Source organism: Apostichopus japonicus, chromosome 21 (genome assembly GCF_037975245.1).
Source record: "Apostichopus japonicus isolate 1M-3 chromosome 21, ASM3797524v1, whole genome shotgun sequence".
In the NCBI taxonomy this organism is placed as follows: Eukaryota; Metazoa; Echinodermata; class Holothuroidea; order Aspidochirotida; family Stichopodidae; genus Apostichopus; species Apostichopus japonicus.
The window spans coordinates 19,127,979-19,148,161 of NC_092581.1; the positions used below are offsets into that span (position 1 = coordinate 19,127,979).

General features: G+C 36.7%; 1 protein-coding gene across 2 annotated transcripts; it reads right to left on the bottom strand.

Annotated features, from left to right (window-relative positions):
* Positions 1–404: 404 nt before the first annotated feature.
* Positions 405–19,945, bottom strand: LOC139962406 (palmitoyltransferase ZDHHC9-like). 2 transcript variants are annotated; one of them, XM_071962323.1, is made up of 10 exons: positions 19,928–19,945; positions 18,227–18,717; positions 16,872–17,032; positions 15,808–15,963; positions 13,429–13,566; positions 10,978–11,038; positions 9,509–9,611; positions 8,443–8,552; positions 7,765–7,873; positions 405–6,371 (listed from the first exon to the last, which is right to left on the bottom strand). In XM_071962323.1, exons 2-10 carry the CDS (start codon positions 18,514–18,516, stop codon positions 6,297–6,299), a joined length of 1,203 nt encoding a protein of 400 aa, XP_071818424.1. In that variant the 5' UTR covers positions 18,517–18,717; positions 19,928–19,945; the 3' UTR covers positions 405–6,296. The 2 variants fall into 2 exon arrangements, with proteins under 2 accessions (XP_071818424.1, XP_071818423.1); XM_071962322.1 differs by lacking the exon at positions 19,928–19,945 and adding an exon at positions 19,777–19,917.
* Between the last annotated feature and the right edge of the window lie 238 nt (positions 19,946–20,183).

Sequence of the window (20,183 nt, forward strand, 5' to 3'; positions counted from 1 at the left end):
ATGTAAGGTAACATTTCATGATTTGGTTTGTTTCTCCTTTTTGTGGTAAAAAGCCATTCCTCATTACTAATGTACAATAACTGGTGTGTACAGAAAGCTTCACGTTATAAATGTCAAAGAACGGCAATTTTAATTTCAAAACTTGCATCCGATATATACTTGAAGAAATTAGTTGCTCATCACGAAGATCTTCATTATTTATGTAAGGTAACATTTCACGATTTGGTTTGTTTCTTCTTTGTGCTATATAGCCATACCTCAATACGAATGCACAATAACTGGTGTATAGAAAGCTCCACGTTATAAAGGTCACAGAATAGCAAATTTGATTTCAAAACTTGCATCCGATATATAAGAAATACAATGGAAACAATGAACGAAATAATAAACTAAATAATCCGATAAAAATTCTTGCTATGAAATATATTTTACCCTTCTTGAATTCCAAACATATATGGTTACACATAATATTCATCATCTTCAATGTAGGATCTTTCGCATATCGAGTAGTTTCTTCAATAAAACCTTTACAAAGAACGTCTACAAAAATCTTGCATATAAATTTGACCTTTACAAAATATTGTTTTAAAGTAGGTTACTTTACAGGGCCTAGAGGAATCATCCTAAACTATGGGAAGGAACATGGAGGTGGGGGGGGGTGGGGGTGGAGTGGCATCACTGGGAGAGGGTGGGGCATGTGTACATCATGATCAGAAATACAAAATACATTTGCATCTAGCCATTCATCACAGAAAACACTTGACTGTGCACCAAGTTTCTTTCTATCTTAAATCATACAACATAAATGAAATTACAGTCAATTTTCATATATTTGCCACAAAAGGAACAAAATACTGACAACAAAAAATGGCAGGACTTTTTTTGTGCATGTCGTTTTATAACTGGACCTACGAATAAACACTCATTATTTACAAGAGCATCAAAGTAACATTAATAGCTTGAGAATGGACCCATCAAAATTTCAAAAATATTTGTACCTCTCATGATATGTAATGTGTGGGACACAAAATGTCTGTGCTGGGTAAGGGCTATGTAGAATTTGTTTATTAGGAATAGCAAAATGGTTTTACTCTCATAGACCTCAAAGATGTCCATTTATATTTAATATTACATGGCTTTATCAAAAGTGACACAACGTTACCAAATAAACTTAAAATGTATTGTGGACTTCCCTGTTTTACCCTGTGAACCTCAATTAATGCTATCATGGTTGTCGAGAAAGCTATGGATAACCGCTAAAATATTCAAAGCTTATTTCTCATGTAATTTTCATATGCAATATCATAGCAATTAACGCTATCATGGTTGTCGAAAAATCAATGAATAACTGCCACAATATTCTAGACCTATTTCTCACTAATCCCGTATGTTATTTCATAGCAATTAATGCTATCATGGTTGTCAAAAAGTTATATCATTAAATTATGATTGCATAAACCTTCTTTGCTGGCAAGTGTAAAGGAAATAACTGCAAGGTCAGCTTGATGTATCCTTGATAATTATATTCACACAACTAAAAATATTTGCTATCATTTGGGCTGGGTGGAATTTGAATTTTACAAAGATGGAAAGGATCATATTCACAATATATTACTGTATAATCAATTTTGACATCATAGATGACCTTTGACATTCTGTCATTACATATTATTACACCTGAGCTTAGAAAAGGGCTTATAATATCCAATAAACCTGGTGATTTCTCATCTCACAAAGCATCTTCTTGTTTCAGAAAAGTTATCCAACAATCCTTTTACTTTGGCACAAATAACCCGAGCTGTATGGCTATTTCATTGTACCAGACCAATTATACATAGTTTGGTTTTCCTGCCCAGACTTGGGTGACTTTTCTTAAGAAACGGACCAATTATAAATATATCAGGAGTGCAATCGCCTGTAACCACAAGCAACGATATTACCCACTTTAAGTACTACCATTGAATAAGGGATGAAGTTTAAAAATGACCAAAATAAAATAAAATGAAATAAAATAAACAAAGGAAAGTGAGAAAGATGTGCTCAGAGTCAAACACTCTGACAACCAGGACTAAGTTTAACGGCTTGAGATGCATCACTATGGCAACTGGAAACATATCAAGAATTGATACAGATATTCAACATATTTCTATTAAAAAAGAAAAACAAATTGGAAAGGGACAGAAATATCTTTAGCTAGAGCAGGATTCAACTTAATAGATCTCTAGAATACATGACCTGACACTTTTCAAAGTCATATTTTTGTTTGTTTCTGTTGATAGACTTACTAAGAAAGTTGTATCCTACTCTAGAAATCCCTTCCCGCACACTGTATTGTATGCAATGATATCGGTCATCGTCTTAGATTCCTCCATCACAGATATAGATGGTGTTGACGATTAAATCCTGGCAAAGGATTGGTTCGAACAGAACAGCAGGAAACACTACTACAGCTCAATAACTTAGTGAATTGAGCATAAGACTTGTATTCTTATAAAGTCTACTGACCAGTCAAAAACTGGTCACTGGTCAAAAAGTACATAGCCAGGCCAGGGTGCAGTTCGAGATCAAAAGTGGACATTTTAAGCCAAACATTTCTTATACAAAACTTTTCAAAAAATATGTTTAACAACTATATACCTGGTCACCTCTATTCTTCATTAATATTCAGTGGTTACAACCAATTTTTCAAATGACATGATTGTCAACCAACTGGAGATTAATAACATCACATCATTATTAAAAACATAACCTTCTTAACAGTACTGCCAACTTGATAAAGTCTGTACTCAAAATGTTGCGCATCAATAATCAGAATAATACCGTAACATGACAACAAAGTTATCAGTGGGCTAAAAGTCGTTAGTTTCGAACCCAAAATGTTTGCAGGCTATTAAAAAGTTGCTAGATGTTTTCAAAAGTACTTTCCTAAAGGTTCTTGATCAATTCAAATGTTTGGATCATGTCTAGCTTCTTGCCGGTCGGTATATTCCACTATTATGAGAGGGGTGTTTTTTATTTGTGTAGAATCTAAAAAGGTTTTCGTTTTGACGTTCTCAATTACTTCGAGAACGATGCTTCACATCCCTCACCTATCTTAATTAGTGAATTAATATTATTATTAATCCCTACCTTATTGCTACATTTTACCTCTATTCAACTCGACCCCGACCTATTAGCGAATGGTATAGTCCAAAATAAACAGACCGACATTGAGTGGGACTTGATCCAAATAGACATTGACGTAATTTTAAGCTATACAATTACATATCTTGGTAAAAATGGTAAAATGCTGTGAAACAATATCTGACTTCCTAGAATATTTGAGGGTAATATCTAACTTTTGCTTTTCTCCCGATCCTGTGTTCTCAAACCAATACCGCTACCAAATGAATACTTAATTTATGAGATTATTTGATTTATTTACGCTAGTTTATACAATGAAATGAATGAATTCTAATTTAAGGCTCTGCTTCAAAACAAAAAAATATATATATTTATGATACATTCGATTGTTAGGTTACTTCTTGGACCAATTCTCAGTTTTATGGATCATCCTGCTGTTAATATACAAAACATTAAAACTGACTCAATTTATTACAAAGTGTAGATTTATGCAATAGTACCTCATGTCAAAAGGGCAATACAAATCAATTTTTTTTCTTCAAATTAATTTGCAATTGTATTCAGTATTCTAATGACTTGGCTTGACCCTACCTGATCAAAAAATCTTTTTTTGCATCTAATTTTATTTTTCCATATCTCAAGTCTTGTGGCTACGACCAGCAGCAGCTGTGGGTGTGGTCACTCAGTAACATGGAAGATCGGTGCTGAATCTAGATAAAAACTCAGCATAACGAGAGAAAAAATAATAACAAGTTTTAAAATATCAAAGTTTACCCAACAAGCTATGTTTATGTGAAATGGTCCAAGTAGTTTTAGTTTAATTATCCTCTGTATCGTACGGTCAATTTAATTACGTATCTTCAGTACCAAGTCAGACCAGCAGAATACGACCGTCTTAATTTACGGCAGATAAAATTGTTGCTGTAAATCGGTGAGATTAGGCAAAGAAAAAGGAAATAGTAACAAGAAATATAAATCATTAACAGATAAAGCCACAAGCTCACACCAAACCCTAATGTCTCAACAACAACAAACCACTTGGAAGTATATATAGTATGCAGACATATTTTACAACACCGAGGCAGTGGTTAAACCTCGTTCCATTCCACTGATGAACACCCAATCATCAGAAAAGGGCACTCTTGGCCCCCCCCCCTCCCCCACTCCTTCACCTGAAAATTATATATAAATATATATCTAAACATATGCCCATAAACATTCATTTCACACAGTATTTGTCTTCTGTCAGATTTATCTTTTAGCTCTGTTGCGAGAAAAGCAAACTTTATTTACAAGCCTTTATTGCGTTAAAACCCCCTCACCTCACCCCTGCCAACAAACTTGCACTAATTATAAGGAGCAATTACTCCCCCATCAGACCCATCAGATGGTGAGATATGAATGCTCCATGGTCACAAGCTCACAGCTTTCATATTAACTCCTTTGAGTAGCTCTGATTTTTTTGCATAATGACTTAATTTATGCTGATAATTTAATATTGTTCCCTGCAGAATATTTTCGAGTCATATTGTGCAAATTTCACATCATTTTCACGCAGATACATTGCTACGTATCATCAGGTCTGTAGAAGTTCTTTCATAACGGGCTATGTGCAGTTTCCAATTTGGTTATTACAATTCCATTTAGCTATATCCAACTTAAAAAGAAAAATTGCAAAACCGGTTATCGACATTTTATTTTCTAGCTTTTTCCACGACAGTGGGATAAATAAATTTATATGAATCGAATGCAAAGATAAAGTAAAGCGTATTAATAAAAAATATCATTCTGTCTTAGCCCGGAAATTGATCTGAATGTTTCTAAATCTACGTTACAAATTCATAAATTCTAAAATCTGAATACTGGTTCCCGTTAGCTTCGTTTTTTCTAAGAGAAAGATAAGGTAAATTGAACTTTAAAATCAAATAAAAGGAAAAAAGTACCAGTCCAACGCTTTGATTTTAACAAAGAGGAAGAATACTGCGATTTTATAATTTTTTAATTCAAAATTACTCAACAATCAAATGGTTTCTGCTAACTCTGTAAGCCAGCAAGAACGAAATGTTGTCTCTGTGTAGTAGGAGTCCCATTAGTAACACAATGTCAATTTTTTAAATCTCTTTCAATTTTAGCCAGAAGTTATTAATTATTCCAGAAAAATTGTTTCCCCCCTCTTGTCACACCGTAGTTGCAAGACTCACAAAACGAGGGTTGGTCAAGAATCGCATGTCAGCTATTCAACGCTACAGACTTTGTGACTTTAAAAGCTACACTGGCGGCTACTTTTGGCAGATACTTTTGTTAGAGATCTTTTCGTTAGACGGGTGTTCATGGAACTTTGAAATGTTTATCTGGTATCTGTGCCTTCACAGGGTTTAAAATAACCAGCTCTAATACCCCCTAAAAACCAATATCATAATCCCAACTATACTGGGCAAAGTGAAAAAAGAAACCACTCTCATAATTCATAAAGTACAAGGGTGCCTGCTTTTATTTTTTTGAGATACAGTTTGTGTGCAACTTTTGTATTTGTGTAGCAAAACTACCCATATTGCAAAAGGATATTGATATGCTATGCCAGATAAATTATTCCCTACAAAGTAGGCGTTCTTTGCTATATGACTTCCAAGCTCAAAAACCTTTTAAAATTAAATGAGCCACTGGTATAGCGATAGATCTACTGGCTATCACATGATCCACTGGATACCAGTAGATCCAGTGGAAGTTAGTTGGTCCATCAAATCAAGAAACCTTTCAAATAGCAGGAAATTGATGTAACATATTATTCATTCCATCATTCCCCTTCAAATAACAGAAAGTGCCCATGGAGTTTCGGGGGGTATAGCATTTGGCACGCATACAACTGTGTGTTGAAAGACAAAATCTTGACCGTCCTAATCTTCTTGACCATCCTTGCAAAGAGCCTCGAAGGGAGAGAGGAGGAGGAGCATTGAGCGTCGACGAGCCGTCCATACCAACAACGACAAAAAAACGTTGAGAAATAAATTGAGCCAAATTTACATATCATCATCATGTTGCAAACATGTCGTACAAATCTTTCTCTAAAATCCAATAAAAATGGAAAAAAAAAACGAACGAACGAAAGAAAGAAATGGTACAAAATGCCTCTTCGAGGTGAATTCCAGTTACGTCTACTGACTTTCGTCTGGACGTCAACTCTGTCCATTTGCCGCCAGCGGTTCATTGTGGTCAGGAGTTAGTGCAGCAGCGGAGTTGTTATGAAATGTCTGAAGAGACGGAGAGAGGGAGAGAGAGAGTGGGTAGAGGGGTCAAGTAAATGTGGGTGTAAATATTATAAAATAATTTGGGGAATACATCTCGGATTGTTATTTCAAAATGCCACTTATTATAATCAACCATACACAGTGTCCAAAGGTTCGACATTCCAGCTGCTAACTATTCAGAGACTGAAATGGATAAACAAAAAAGTCTAAGTAATAAAACATATATATAGGGTTTGTGAAAATGAAGCACATTCAATCCAATTCAAAGCTTCATAGCTTCTTTTGTTGTTGAGATACAAAATTTAATCAAATATATTATTTGGATGGATGCAGCTTGTGCAATAATTCTGTGATGACATAAATGAACTACACCAAAAACTGGTTTTGACTTTTCGTTTGAAATGGAATGATTACATAATCTTAAACTATATAACCTTTTAAACCTCTAAAGCTAATTCCCCAGAGTGACAGGATCTTATACATTTTGGCCGCATGGTATAATCAAGTGAGTTCACAACAATAAACAGTGACTTCAAGTGTAGAGGGGTCTAAACAATACATTGGTGTAAAATGAAAAAACAAAGGCAGTTTTGAAGTGTTATCCATGTACGACATCAAATACTATTGCTCAATATACTATAAACCGAAAAGAAATTAATATATTTGAAATTGTTGTTATCTCACCATTATAGCAAGTTATCAGGATGGGGGGGGGGGGGGAATAAATTAGTTTATTTTTACTTGCTCTGTACTTTGTAGATATATATTAAAATCCCCTTTTTTAAACCGGATGGTACGATTTACAGTAAGCTTTCAAGAATCTCATTTCGATATCCAAGCAATGACAACAGAATCAAGCAAGTGAACCCAAAATTTGAGATCGAAGTACCTTACGTTAGTAAACATGACTGTCAGCTACCGAGAAATTTGTGAGGTCCACATGAAGGGTATCAGATTGGCAGTGCTGGTTATTAAATTTACCAGCGGACAGACAAATGGTTACCTTTGAATAGGTTACCACTGGGAAATAAACCCAATGTTCTGATGTTATTTTTGACGGCTCTGTTACTTGATTAGCAGTACAACAGTATAATTACAGACTGTGACTGAATGTCTTGCAAGTTTTCAATTTATTTTGCAAACGTTTTGGCATAGAAAGACAGATGTCACATATTTTTTTGTTCTGGCTTGATTCAGTTCTCACAGCTTGGGTTTCAAAAATGAGCATATAGTGATAATTAACACATTGAAATATTATGAGTCCCTCCTTTTGAAAAGGAGGAGGGGAAAGGGATTAGTTTTTGTTTTGGATACCCTACACTCTTTAACACCCCCCCCCCCCCGCCCTCCACCACCTCCTTCTCCCTCTCTAAAGATTTAAGGTTCAAGTACTTACCTCCACTTGGTCCTGACTGGAGTTAGGAATGTAGGGTTCAGGGGGTTTCATGGGTGGATTACTCGCCACGCTGTAATCCTCTGTCACAATTCCTCGTCTATCGATGAGGCTAAACCCCCCCAAAAAAAGCACATTTATAGAGTAAAAGCTTTAACACTTGGTGTAGAAATACTTTATGTTCAACTACACACATAATTCTATTGGATGACATGATGATAGACCCCAACCACCCCCACCCCCCACCAGCCAACCACACCAACCCTTTTCATTATTTTTAATGCAGCTGCTGGTTATGTTTCAAACACATACCAGCAACAGAAATACACAAAAACAACAAAAATGATTTTTAACTTTGTCTTTGGTATGAAACTTTGGCAAACAAACACAAATCAAGCCAAATCAACTAGATCATGAGTAGCTTCGAAAAATTTTCCCAAATCGACTGAACAGAATTATTTAAGCACTTGTTAACAGTTTTCAAATATCTACTTCCATGAGAGTCAACAACTTTGTGACTTTTTCCATTGTTTGTACGGCAAGAGTAAGGATCTCCACTGAATTTTGCTACAATCAGGCTACGCCTCTAACTCTTTGCTTTTCAACGCTCCAAGCTAATTTTAACGTCGTCGCTTACATTTACGCTGGAGAAGTTGTTGGATAGTCCAAAGTTTTCCTTACCTATCGGTGTTTGGGCCACATAAGGTAACGCAAAAGTTTTTGCTGAAAGAGTTATTGTTGTAAGGGTTTTTCATGGCAGGCGATCTTTTCCTGGACCAGGTGCCTTTAATCTGAAGTAAAGAAAGATATATGAAGAGGTAAACATATTTTATATTTCTGGAAACAAAACAACAACAAAACAAAAACAAATTGCCCAATTAGAAGAATAGCAAGATTAACTATATTCCTTTCTTGTTTGTTTTCTGATTAAATGTAATGGTAAAATGTTTATATGTTAGGTTGTCCTCATTCAACAGCGATATATATGTTGATATATTAATATTTTGATCTCTGAATATGATTTATGTATACTGAATGCTAGAGCTGTGTTTTCTATCAATTAAATCAACTTGTCAGCCGCCTTTTTTAAAAGCCCTGTGTAGTCGATCGAAAAACTGATCCGGCAAATCTCATCGGTTGGTTAAACCACTAAGTTTGCTCAGCCACATCAGATGGTGGGAAAACCCTTCAATGACATGTTGGCTTGTGTACTTGCAGATAGCAGTATCCTAAATATCATCAAAATTGTATTGTCCAACTACTACACCTCCTTAATAGCTGTCAACATTTCTTAGCCTCATTCCTCTTCCACCTGACCAACGTGTATGAAATGCATAACATCTTTCATATAACATACATATACAGGGATGTGCTCAGGAATATTTGAGTGCCAGGAGATTGTGCAGTAGTGTGATCCACACCCTGGGAGAGGGATCGATCTCATGGGTGGGGCACCCCCTCCCCACTGGACAAATTTTGGACATGAAGTATGCTTAGGTGGTGTTTTTTTTCCTATTCTGTGCCATGTATTTTCCCAGATTTTGGTTATGGTAAAATTTGTTAAATTATCATCAAAAAAGTGCCGGGCAGAAATGTTGAAAATACTGTGTGTGCTGGGCGGCGTGCTGGGCGGCATGCTGGGCGCAGGCGCCCGGTGCCGCCCAGTGTGAGCACATCCCTGTACATACAAGAATTACATGCATTATGTCTTTAATACGATGTCTATTTGGCATTCTGTGTGACTTACATCCTCATTAGTGGTTGTGCTAGCTGCAATGAGATATGTGTGGAAACCTGCCAAACCCAGCACTGACCAGATGGTGATGAAACAGATCAAACCCTCTATGATAGTGAAACGACATCGTCAAGGAAAAGTAAGATTAGTAAAAACAATAAATTCTTCGGACAAACGGACAGAGACATATTTATTGAGGAGAGTTACGCAAGGTGTTGACCCAGCATGGCAACTAATATGAAAGATTATCAATTCCAAAGTTAAGAATGGAAAAAAAAAACTGTTTGCTGAATAGGACAGGACTTTCCTGAGGGATGTTTCCTTTTCACAAATGGAGGGCGTTGTGGTCAAGTGGTTAAAGCAGTGGACTTGTGATCTAAGGATTACAGGTTCGAGCCCTGGAGATCATTGCGCTGTGTCCTTGGGCAAGGCACTTTATCTCCATTGCCTCTCTTCACCCAGATGTATAAATTGGGACTTGCGAGGTGACTTGAAAATATAGTTGCGTGCGCCGGTTTGTGGCTGCACCTTCTGGGAAGTCCCCCAGGGGACACGTGGCTGTGGTGCATCTGTGGTGCCCCAGGAGAGATTGATTGAATTGTGCACACTTTGGTGTGTGGGTGTGACAAGTTACCAATGACCAGGGTTAAGTACAGCGCAGCGAGACTGGATTGTAAGTTGCGCTATCTAAGAACTGTTAATTATTATTATTATTATTATTCACAGACCGTGTAAACATCTTTCAGCAAGAAACAACTTTTAAATTAGATAAAAAACAACGGAATAAGCTCTTTGTTAGCTGTTTGAGGGAGTGTGCTACCACCTCTGTCCTATAAGCTAATGATAATGCTCGGGTTTCTGTCTCTTTAAAGAACATTTCACATTAATTACCAAGTCTCTGACACTACAGGAATGTGCCCAGGATTTCCTGAGTGCCTGGTATACTGATCGCCGTCCTGGGAGAGGGGTCTAAGGGGGATTTTTGAAGGTGCTCAGATGCCAAATGCAGGCTCTTGAATAGCTTTTAATGCACATACACAAGTTCTAGTTTTGCTAACAATTTACATTTTTAATTTTTTTTCTTAGTGAAATATATTACGTACCTGGTAAAAGTTATTAGTTTGTTTCAAAGAGATTCTAAAAGGGACCGATTGAGAGCTGTAAGTAATGTTTCTCGCATGCGTAACTGATGCATTATTAGTCTGTATGATTTTGGCATAGGCTAGGCCCAATTTATGTTGAATATATTGTTAGGAATGTCAGGATTTTGGATGAAAATAGTGCTGTGCGGGATTCACGATTTTTAAGACAGTGATGGGCAGTAATTTTGAGTGCTGGCGGGGCCGCCCAGTGCCGCCCAGCGTGGGCACATCCCTGAACTATTATTAAGCGCTTTGAGGCCTTTGCATAAAGCGCTCTATAAATATTTGCTTATTATTATTATGTTTTGACAAAGAATTCAAGCAGTTTTCAAAGGATATCTTGGTATTCTCCTCCAGTCTGAAAGTGTGTCCAGTAAAGTCTGGCTCTTTGAAGTCGTTGCTGAAAGTGAAGAAAAAAAAAACTGACTAAAACTACTCTCACTCCTATATCTAATTGGAATCCATTTATAATAAGTTTACTGTAGATAAAATTAAAGCATTGGATTTGGATCCTTCTGTACTGTTTAATACGGTTAGGTGAGTGTATGAGTCAACTCAATCTACCATCAAGAAAACATTTTCAGGAATTCAACTTGTATGACTCATTCCAATTGATGACTCATTCAAATTGATGACTCATTCCAATTGATGACTCATTCAAAATTGACGATTCAACTCCAAGATTGAGGACAAGCGTACCGAAAGAACAAACTTGGACAAAAGTATGATGACTGTTACACATTATGGCAACAATAATTGAATAAAACAACAACATGATTTGGCACTAAATGTAACATGTCTTGGACAAAAGTATGGTGACTGTTACACATAACGGCAACAATAATTGAATAAAAACAACATGTTTTGGCACTAAATGTAACATGTCTTGGACAAAAGTATGGTGACTGTTACACATTACGGCAACAATAATTGAATAAAAACAACATGTTTTGGCACTAAATGTAACATGTCTTGGACAAAAGTATGGTGACTGTTACACATTAAGGCAACAATAATTGAATAAAACAACATGATTTGGCACTAAATGTAACAAGTCTTGAACAAAAGTATGGTGACTGTTACACATTAAGGCAACAATATTTGAATAAAACAACAACATGTTTTGGCACTAAATGTAACATGTCTTGGACAAAGGTACGGTGACTGTTACACATTATGGCAAAAATAATTGAATAAAAACAACATGTTTTGGCACTAAATGTAACATGTCTTGGACAAAAGTATGGTGCTGTTACACGTTACGGCAACAAATAATTGAATAAGACAACATGTTTTGGTACTAAATGTAACATGTCTTGGACAAAAGTATGGTGACTGTTACACATTACGGCAACAATAATTGAATAAAACAACAACATGTTTTGGCACTTAAGGTAACAAGTCTTGAACAAAAGTATATGGTGACTGTTACACATTATGGGAACAATAATTGAATAATGTAACAAAACAATTTGGCACTAAATGTTACATGTCTTAGACAAAGGTATGGTGACTGTTACACATTATGGCAAAAATAATTGAATAAAAACAACATGTTTTGGCACTAAATGTAACATGTCTTGGACAAAAGTATGGTGCTGTTACACGTTACGGCAACAAATAATTGAATAAGACAACAACATGTTTTGGTACTGACTGTTACATGTCTTGGACAAAAGTATGGTGACTGTTACACATTACGGCAACAATAATTGAAAACAACAACAACATGTTTTGGCACTAAATGTAACATGTCTTGAACAAAAGTATGGTGACTGTTACACAATACGGCAACAATAATTGAAAACAACAACAACATGTTTTGGCACTAAATGTAACATGTCTTGAACAAAAGTATGGTGACTGTTACACAATACGGCAACAATAATTGAAAACAACAACAACATGTTTTGGCACTAAATGTAACATGTCTTGGACAAAAGTATGGTGACTGTGATACATCGCGGCAACAATAATTGAATAAAACAACAACATTTTTTGGCACTAAATGTAACATGTCTTTGGGGAAGGAGGCTTAAACTTGTCAATGGGCTTGTAAACAGACTTGAAGCTCACCTAATTATTAACTCTTTTAATAACACAGTTATCATCGCTGCATGCATACTGGTACTACTTGTTTAGACTGCATTCAAAATATCTCTTTTCAGGTACTCTATAGCTAGTACGAGAGCATGTGGCATCATCTTACGGTTAAATAATAATTTTTTATTATTATTATATATATTTTTTCATAATTATATATTTTTTTTATGTTATTTAATCACATAGTTCATGTCATTCCTGATCATTACATTTCATATCATCTAGAGATAATATTCACACTGACTTTCCATGGTGGTAACTGTTCACAATGACTCTTATATGAATCAAAAACATGGCTGGTTATTGCATCATATTTGAGACATTTTCTGCACCACATAAATCTTTGATTAGATACAGTACCTTGTCACTACAGGTATATATATTCTCTTGACCATTTGGAACCTTCTGAAGGTAGGAACATAGCACTGCTCACAGAAACTTCCTTGCTACTGACTATAAGCATCCCAACCTCCATTACAGCAACAGACACGCTACTCTAACATCAGTGTACATCTGAAACAGTCCCTGACAAAACGACTCTCTACTGGAAGGCTTGGTTCATCTCGAATCCAGTAAATCAAATTAGACAGGTAGTCGATACCATTACCTAAATTGGCACAGAGGGGTGAGTGATCAAGTCAGGGAGGCCCCCCTTAGTGCAGCAGACAGAATCAAGGAGATACTCACCCAGAACTAAGGTTGCTATGTTACAGGCGAAGACGTAGATGGAGAGGAAGCAGGTACAGACGAGGAAGAGGTAAAAGTATCTGTAGTTTCTCTTCCCGACACAGTTGCCTACCCACGGACAGTGATGGTCAAAGTTATCTGTAATATTAATAATAATAATGATAATATAATAAACAGATCATATATAGCGCAACTAACAATAAAGTCTCGCCGCACTGTATAAAAGAAAGTGAAAGATATGTACACAATATACAATAAGAGTAAACATAACAATTATAACAATGAAAACAGGTGTGTCTTCAAAACAGTTTTGAACATCTCCACAGACACGACATTCCTTATCTTGAGTCGGAGTTTATTCCAAAGGAGGGTTGAGGAGTACTGGAAAGATTGCTCGCCATGAGATTTAGTGGACACAGGGTGCATAGAGAGCAATGATTGGGTGCTAGAGCGCAGACGGCAAGTTCACCCAAGTAGTGTGTGATGAATAAACAACGACATCTCGTGAATACAAGACACCCCAGTTTCATTTCAAAATAATAATAATAATATAAGCATTTGTAAAGTGTTTTTATCCAGTCAAAAAAAACTGCTCAGAAGCACTACAGGAGCAAAGTACCCAAAATGGAAACAACAGAAATTTATCAAACAAATGGATACGCATTCATGAATAAGAACGTCTTGAGTTCTTTCTGGAAAGTTGAACACACACTGGATTGTTTGCAGATGTAAGGGGAGACTGTTCCAGAGCTGTAGAGCTGATCTAGCAAAGCAACGTTCCCAATAGGTGGAAATGCGAACGGTAGGAACAGATTGCATATGTTGTACGCTTGAACGAGGCACCCTGCTAGGTCTGTATTCTTGGAGAAGCTCTTGTAGGTAAACTGGGGCTAAACCATTCGTTGCTTTGAACACAAGGACAAAGCGATAGAATAGAACTAACATGAAGCTTTTTAATCTAAAAAACGAAATGATTTAGTATTCAGATTTTGTGTGGCATTACTACAGTTTATGTGTACAAAACCGCTATGCAATGCATCATTGGACTCGAGTGTAGAGTCATATGACCATTTTGCATAGCAATTCTCGATGTGATACTTGAATTAAATGACTGCCTGTAAATGCACATATTTGGTATATAACTTTATCGCCCACTTTCAAGGAAAGGGAAACTGTATTATCTTCAATGTACCAATGTGTAGATATTAGGTCTGAACTTAGTTTAAACTAATTTTCCTTATTTCTAGTATTTCCTACACTGGTTGGGAACTAAAATCTGTAACATAACTGGATTTTCACTGTACCAATGTGTAGATATTAGGTCTGAAGTTCTGAACCCTTCTTAATCTAATTTTCCTTATTTCTATTATTTCCTACACTGGTTAGGAGCAAAATCCGGACATACCTGAATCGTGTCTGATTATGACAAGAGGGAAGCTTGAGGTAAAGCTTGGGACTTCTTTCTCACCATAATAGTGATTTATATGCAGTAGGATTGTTAAAGGGTGTGAAGACTCGCACAAAAAGAAACGTCTAAATGCCAGTAATCTGACCTAGTTTCGAATGAGGTGTAACAGAAGTGTTAGACATCACCATCGATCCCAGAAAATACACACACACAGTTTGCTACCGTCGGTAATTAGACACTAGTGTACAGTCAGTACATACAGCAGCTGCGGTCAATACCCACAGCACAGTGTAAAAACAATACAGGGATGGACATCTCAGGTCCAGCTAAAGATAACAAGGTATCACGTTTCATAACCGTACTGTCTGCATTTTGTAGCGACACAAACAAAATGTCACTTGCAAGCAACGGAAAGTTAACTTTTTCAGATGGCCACACGCAGTTTGGGGCGAGTCTTCAATGCCTTTAACCTAACAAGCACTTGCAGGGGTACAACAAAGATGCTTCAATTGAGGAACAGTAGAGGTCTAAACCTCATGAATATTCATCAGAATCTATTTCAATTGATAGACTTCCTGGCCAATATCAAGATGAAATTCTCTTCTCCTTAAAGTCACTATTTTGATATGCTGAATATGTAATTGGTAATTAATTTGTTTGTTAATACCTTTAAAGTAGCTCCAAATATTTCAATACGTCGTTAGCCTCAGCACTAGACAACCGTGACGATACCGTCCCTTATATGCAAAGGAGGTACCTCTGCTTTAAAATTGGCAGCTCTAAGCCAACTGTTACTTTTGAGTTTGAGCAACGTTTATATATCCTCGTGATTCTATACAACAGTACATAAAGTGCACCAAACACAATAGTCAAACATACTGTCTAGGAACAGAACTTGCGACAGCAAACGGGATACTCTTCTGCTTTCACATTACTCTGATAAACAGTAAGAGTTCAAAGGTCATCCTCACCTACACAGTTATCGCAAATGCTACAATGAGAAGCTCTCGGTGGTCTAAATATCCTACAGGTGTAGCAGAATTTTAAGGTCAGGCTGACCCCATTAACAGTGACCTCCTTTATCCTGGGTGGCGGCCTGTATGTAGGATTGTCCTGCTTAGGAACTTCTGCAAAACAAAAGCAAAATTAAATAAAAAATAAATAAAAAAAATTCATGCAAGATCATCATCACACTTTATGCCACTCCATCTTTGCATTCCACCTTTTTCTTCGTTTTCCAGAGAATACAAAAATAGATTATTTTGAATATCATATCTTTCATTACAAAAAAGCCTATATGTAATTTATCAAGTTGCTACACAGCTTTGAATATGTGTCATGCATGGCATATCATATGTATGGTTTATTGTGAACAAAGTCAACAGTGTTTTCCATATTTTCTGAGGAAAGTTTTCAAACATTTCAAAACCTGCTACCTACTAGCAAATGTTTTGCCTGACATTTTGCAACATTTAGACATGTACAAAGCAATGATGGGAACTTGCCATGTCAAGCCAGAAGACATTTTACATTCCATGATAACAGAACCATTGTGAAATGTCAAACAGGGTACAACTAACATTTCCACAACAATCAAGATGCTACAAATATATGCAAATAAAATGCAAATCAATATGGCAGTATATATCTATAATTATTGTGTACAAAAGCCTTAGTATTTGTTTACTTAACAGTTAACACTAAAACCTTTGTACTATCAAGCACCACTTTAACAATGCCATGGAAAGGAAATTCATAGTCACACTGCAAACAGTATGTTGTTGTTTTCAGAAAGAGCTACTGTACAACTTGAAACAGAATTCTGCCTGTCTAAGAATCTTACTATCATTTTTTAATTAATTTTTTAATCTAAGGACCTTCCAAAGGCAATGTTTAACTTTTTTGTCTTTTAATGTCGCTGTTATGATACTGAGATTATTTGGCAATAAAAGTCTAGTCATGAATATGCATGAATATGCAAAATGGTCTTATACAGCAGTCTCTTTAAAAAAAAATTGGTTTTGTAAAGATGTACCGATGTTTTTTTCAATGTCTGCTGCCTCATCGGCCGTAGCTCTAGGAATGATTCCCGGATCAGACATACCGGCCCACAGGAGATTCGAAAGACTCAGGATGTATAAAATAGCGCCGACGATGGGGATAGACCAGTGAACCTCTTGAGCTAAATACACACAGCTGCAAAATAACAAGGTTGAAGCTAGTAACAAAATAAAGTACTCAATAATACACACACAGATAGTATGAACTTCTATTCTTGTTGGTTGAGGAGAGGATCAAGATCACTCCCTCCTCCCCTGCACCCTCCTCCCCTGCACCCTCCCACCCTAACCCCCCCCCTCATGATAACAGATAACAGAGAGAGAAATACAAATGCTACAACTTCAGATAGTTGCATTTCGTATGCACAGAAAAAAAATCATAGACAATGACTGACTTGTAGATTTTTTCCCAACAATGGATTTAATAGTTTTGTCATGCATTAGTCTTTTTGTGGTTTCAGACATTCTGCTTTTGCATAATTCATTCCTTCATTAAATTAAATCACATTCCTGAGTCACAAAAAAGAAGTGGACCCTGGATGTAATTTTTCTAATTGCTTATCCAATTTGTAACCAAATTTTATATCCAGCCAGATTCCCCCCCCCCCAAATCTGGCCAAATGCCAGGTTTGAGGAATTCCTCCAATTCAGCAGGAATTCAGACTGGACTTGAAATCTGGTGCACCTATAGATAAAATTTATTTCAAGGTTGGCTAGTACCAGACAGTTCAAGTTCCTCCTAAAAAAGAATTCACATGGTGAGAGTACTGTTCAGTATTAAAACAATGACGATAAGTAACTATTTAGACTTTCTTCTATACTTGTAGTAAAATGTGAAAAGCAGGGAAAAATTTTTTAACGGTCCTCCGATTGTCCTAGACGACAACATTTCTGTCTGGACGACCAAAATCAGCTGTGGATGTTGTTCAGCAGACGACTAGTCACACCAATTTCAGAATTCATTGTAATTCCCAAACAGGTAAAATGAAAAATTCCCTCCGATACTTTGGAGATACTGAAATAAAACAAACATAGTCGTAGACCTCTGATCCACCTGAAAGGGGCTTTGTACTGGCCCATAGCTGGTTCTGATCCACAAACCTACACATCCCTCCTACAGTGTGTATATTGGTCATTCTTTGTTATTTTGCTACAATTCTTTGGACAACCAAATTCACTCTTCGTACAACCGGGTCTAAAGATTCAATTGTTCAGGAAGAGAATCCTTAAAACTTTGCCCTGACTTTTCCTAATGAATGTTAGTATCCAGTAATATAAAAGTCAAGAACAGAAACATGTTTGTATGCTAGAAAGAGGACATTTAACTTACTCAAAGGCAAAATACAAGGCTCCACCAAAGATGAACAGACCAACTGTAAGAAAGAAGAAGCCTTTATCCCTCCCCATCATGATGTGTCCTCCGCAATGGAAAGTGTTCTTTCCGGGGAAGACTTCATATTTTCTCTTGCCGATGTGTGACATGGCACTGGTTTCTAAGGCTGAGTACCCAGTCCGACTGATAGCACTGGTTGCTGGCACATGAAGGGGTGAAACAGCAGCTGAACTGGGACCATCTGTCAGGCCCACCGTATCGTGCTGAGGGTTGTCTGGGCCGGACATGTGGTGGTAAACAATACTTCTTTGTCACAAGGCAACCAACCACAAGGTATAACAGAGGAAGGATCACTTTGACTGGCCTTCACTTTCTACTGGCAAACAATTGATTGTAATGCAAAGAACTCAATCCAGGAATCCGCAGCACTTGCAAATAATGAAAATAGTTTTCTTGTTAGGCAGCAGACTCTGTTCTCATTATTCTACCTAAAAAGAACAACAGGGTTTAAAGGCTTAAAAAATTGTTATCATACTGATATTGGATCTGATTTTGCATTGAAAAATTTCCATTCCACATAGAAATGGTGCTTTTGATGCAGTACCTTTGATACACAATTTGTAATACACACGAGGCCACTGCATACACTGTTACTTAGCTTGAGCCACACCCACACTGATAATATTACCTCCTGCAAATGCAAGTATGAAGGAAAAATCTGGATGGTCAAGGTATATTATGTAATAAAGGCCTAGTAGCTGTTGATCTTGTTTAACAGAAAATTTCAGATAAGAACTTCAAGTTTTTAAACTATTGACACTGCAATTTGAAGTTAACAACATATCTTGATTTAGGATGTGCACAAAACAAACCATGATTTGATAAATATGATACAAAAAGAACCCAGGGTAGTCTAACATTCTTGTTTGGCCTAACCTGTGAATTAGCCTAGCCTATGTCTAAGCCACAAACCACTAATTAGTATTACTACTAGTATATTACTAGGCCTACATGCTCTATGATAACGCCTAAAGTAGTGCTAACACCATCAGCCAGTGTCATTCTGAGTAACATTTTAGTATAGGCCTTCTGTAGTGTATGCCAAACAAAATGCAGGGCATCCAGTGCGAGTGTTCGACATTTACATGAATGCAAATCGTAATAAATCTGTGAATCAAACTGGTAAGTCAGTCATAGATACACAACGAACGAACATAAATGACAAGGTCAACTGTTTCTCAAACAATCGATTGAGTTAGGTCGAACTTAGATAAGTTTACTGATCATAGTATTATGACTAGCCTACTTTTTCGCAATTAAATATAAGTTAGCTATTAATATACGTTACAATCAATACAGTAGCCTTACGAATGAGTAACGTAAGAAGAATACGAGCCTGTGTAAGCCTCCTGAGAATACTACTGATAAAAATGATTTGTAATGACATTAATGATAGAAACCGATAAAATATTCAAGATAATTTTATTATATGACCATTAAAGGAGTTTCATTATATGACAACAACAAAAAAAATCAAGAGAACTCACAACTAGGCGGACCTCCTTCGCGAGTACGAGTAGGCTTAGGACACCGCACAGTACACTAGCTATCATATATATCACACTTTACAGTATAAAAAACGCACTGTAATGTCCTGTACGGTGAACAACATACACTGCGTATTCAGTTGTTACTCACCGTTGCATTGTGGAAGCACAGGAACAACGTTTCAATTTTGCGTCCGCTTTGTAGTCTACAACATTTACGTCACAAGCCACATTTCCACCGTACATAATGAAAAGTTCAAATGGCCCTAGAGCAGGGTTGTCCAACCTTTTGCAGAGGAGGGTCACATGGAATGATTATGATGAAGGAGGGGGCCGCATGAACCCAAGGCAACAAAATGTGAGTACTGCGCGTGGAGCGCAGTGGTTTATTTTCCTTCCTGGTAAAA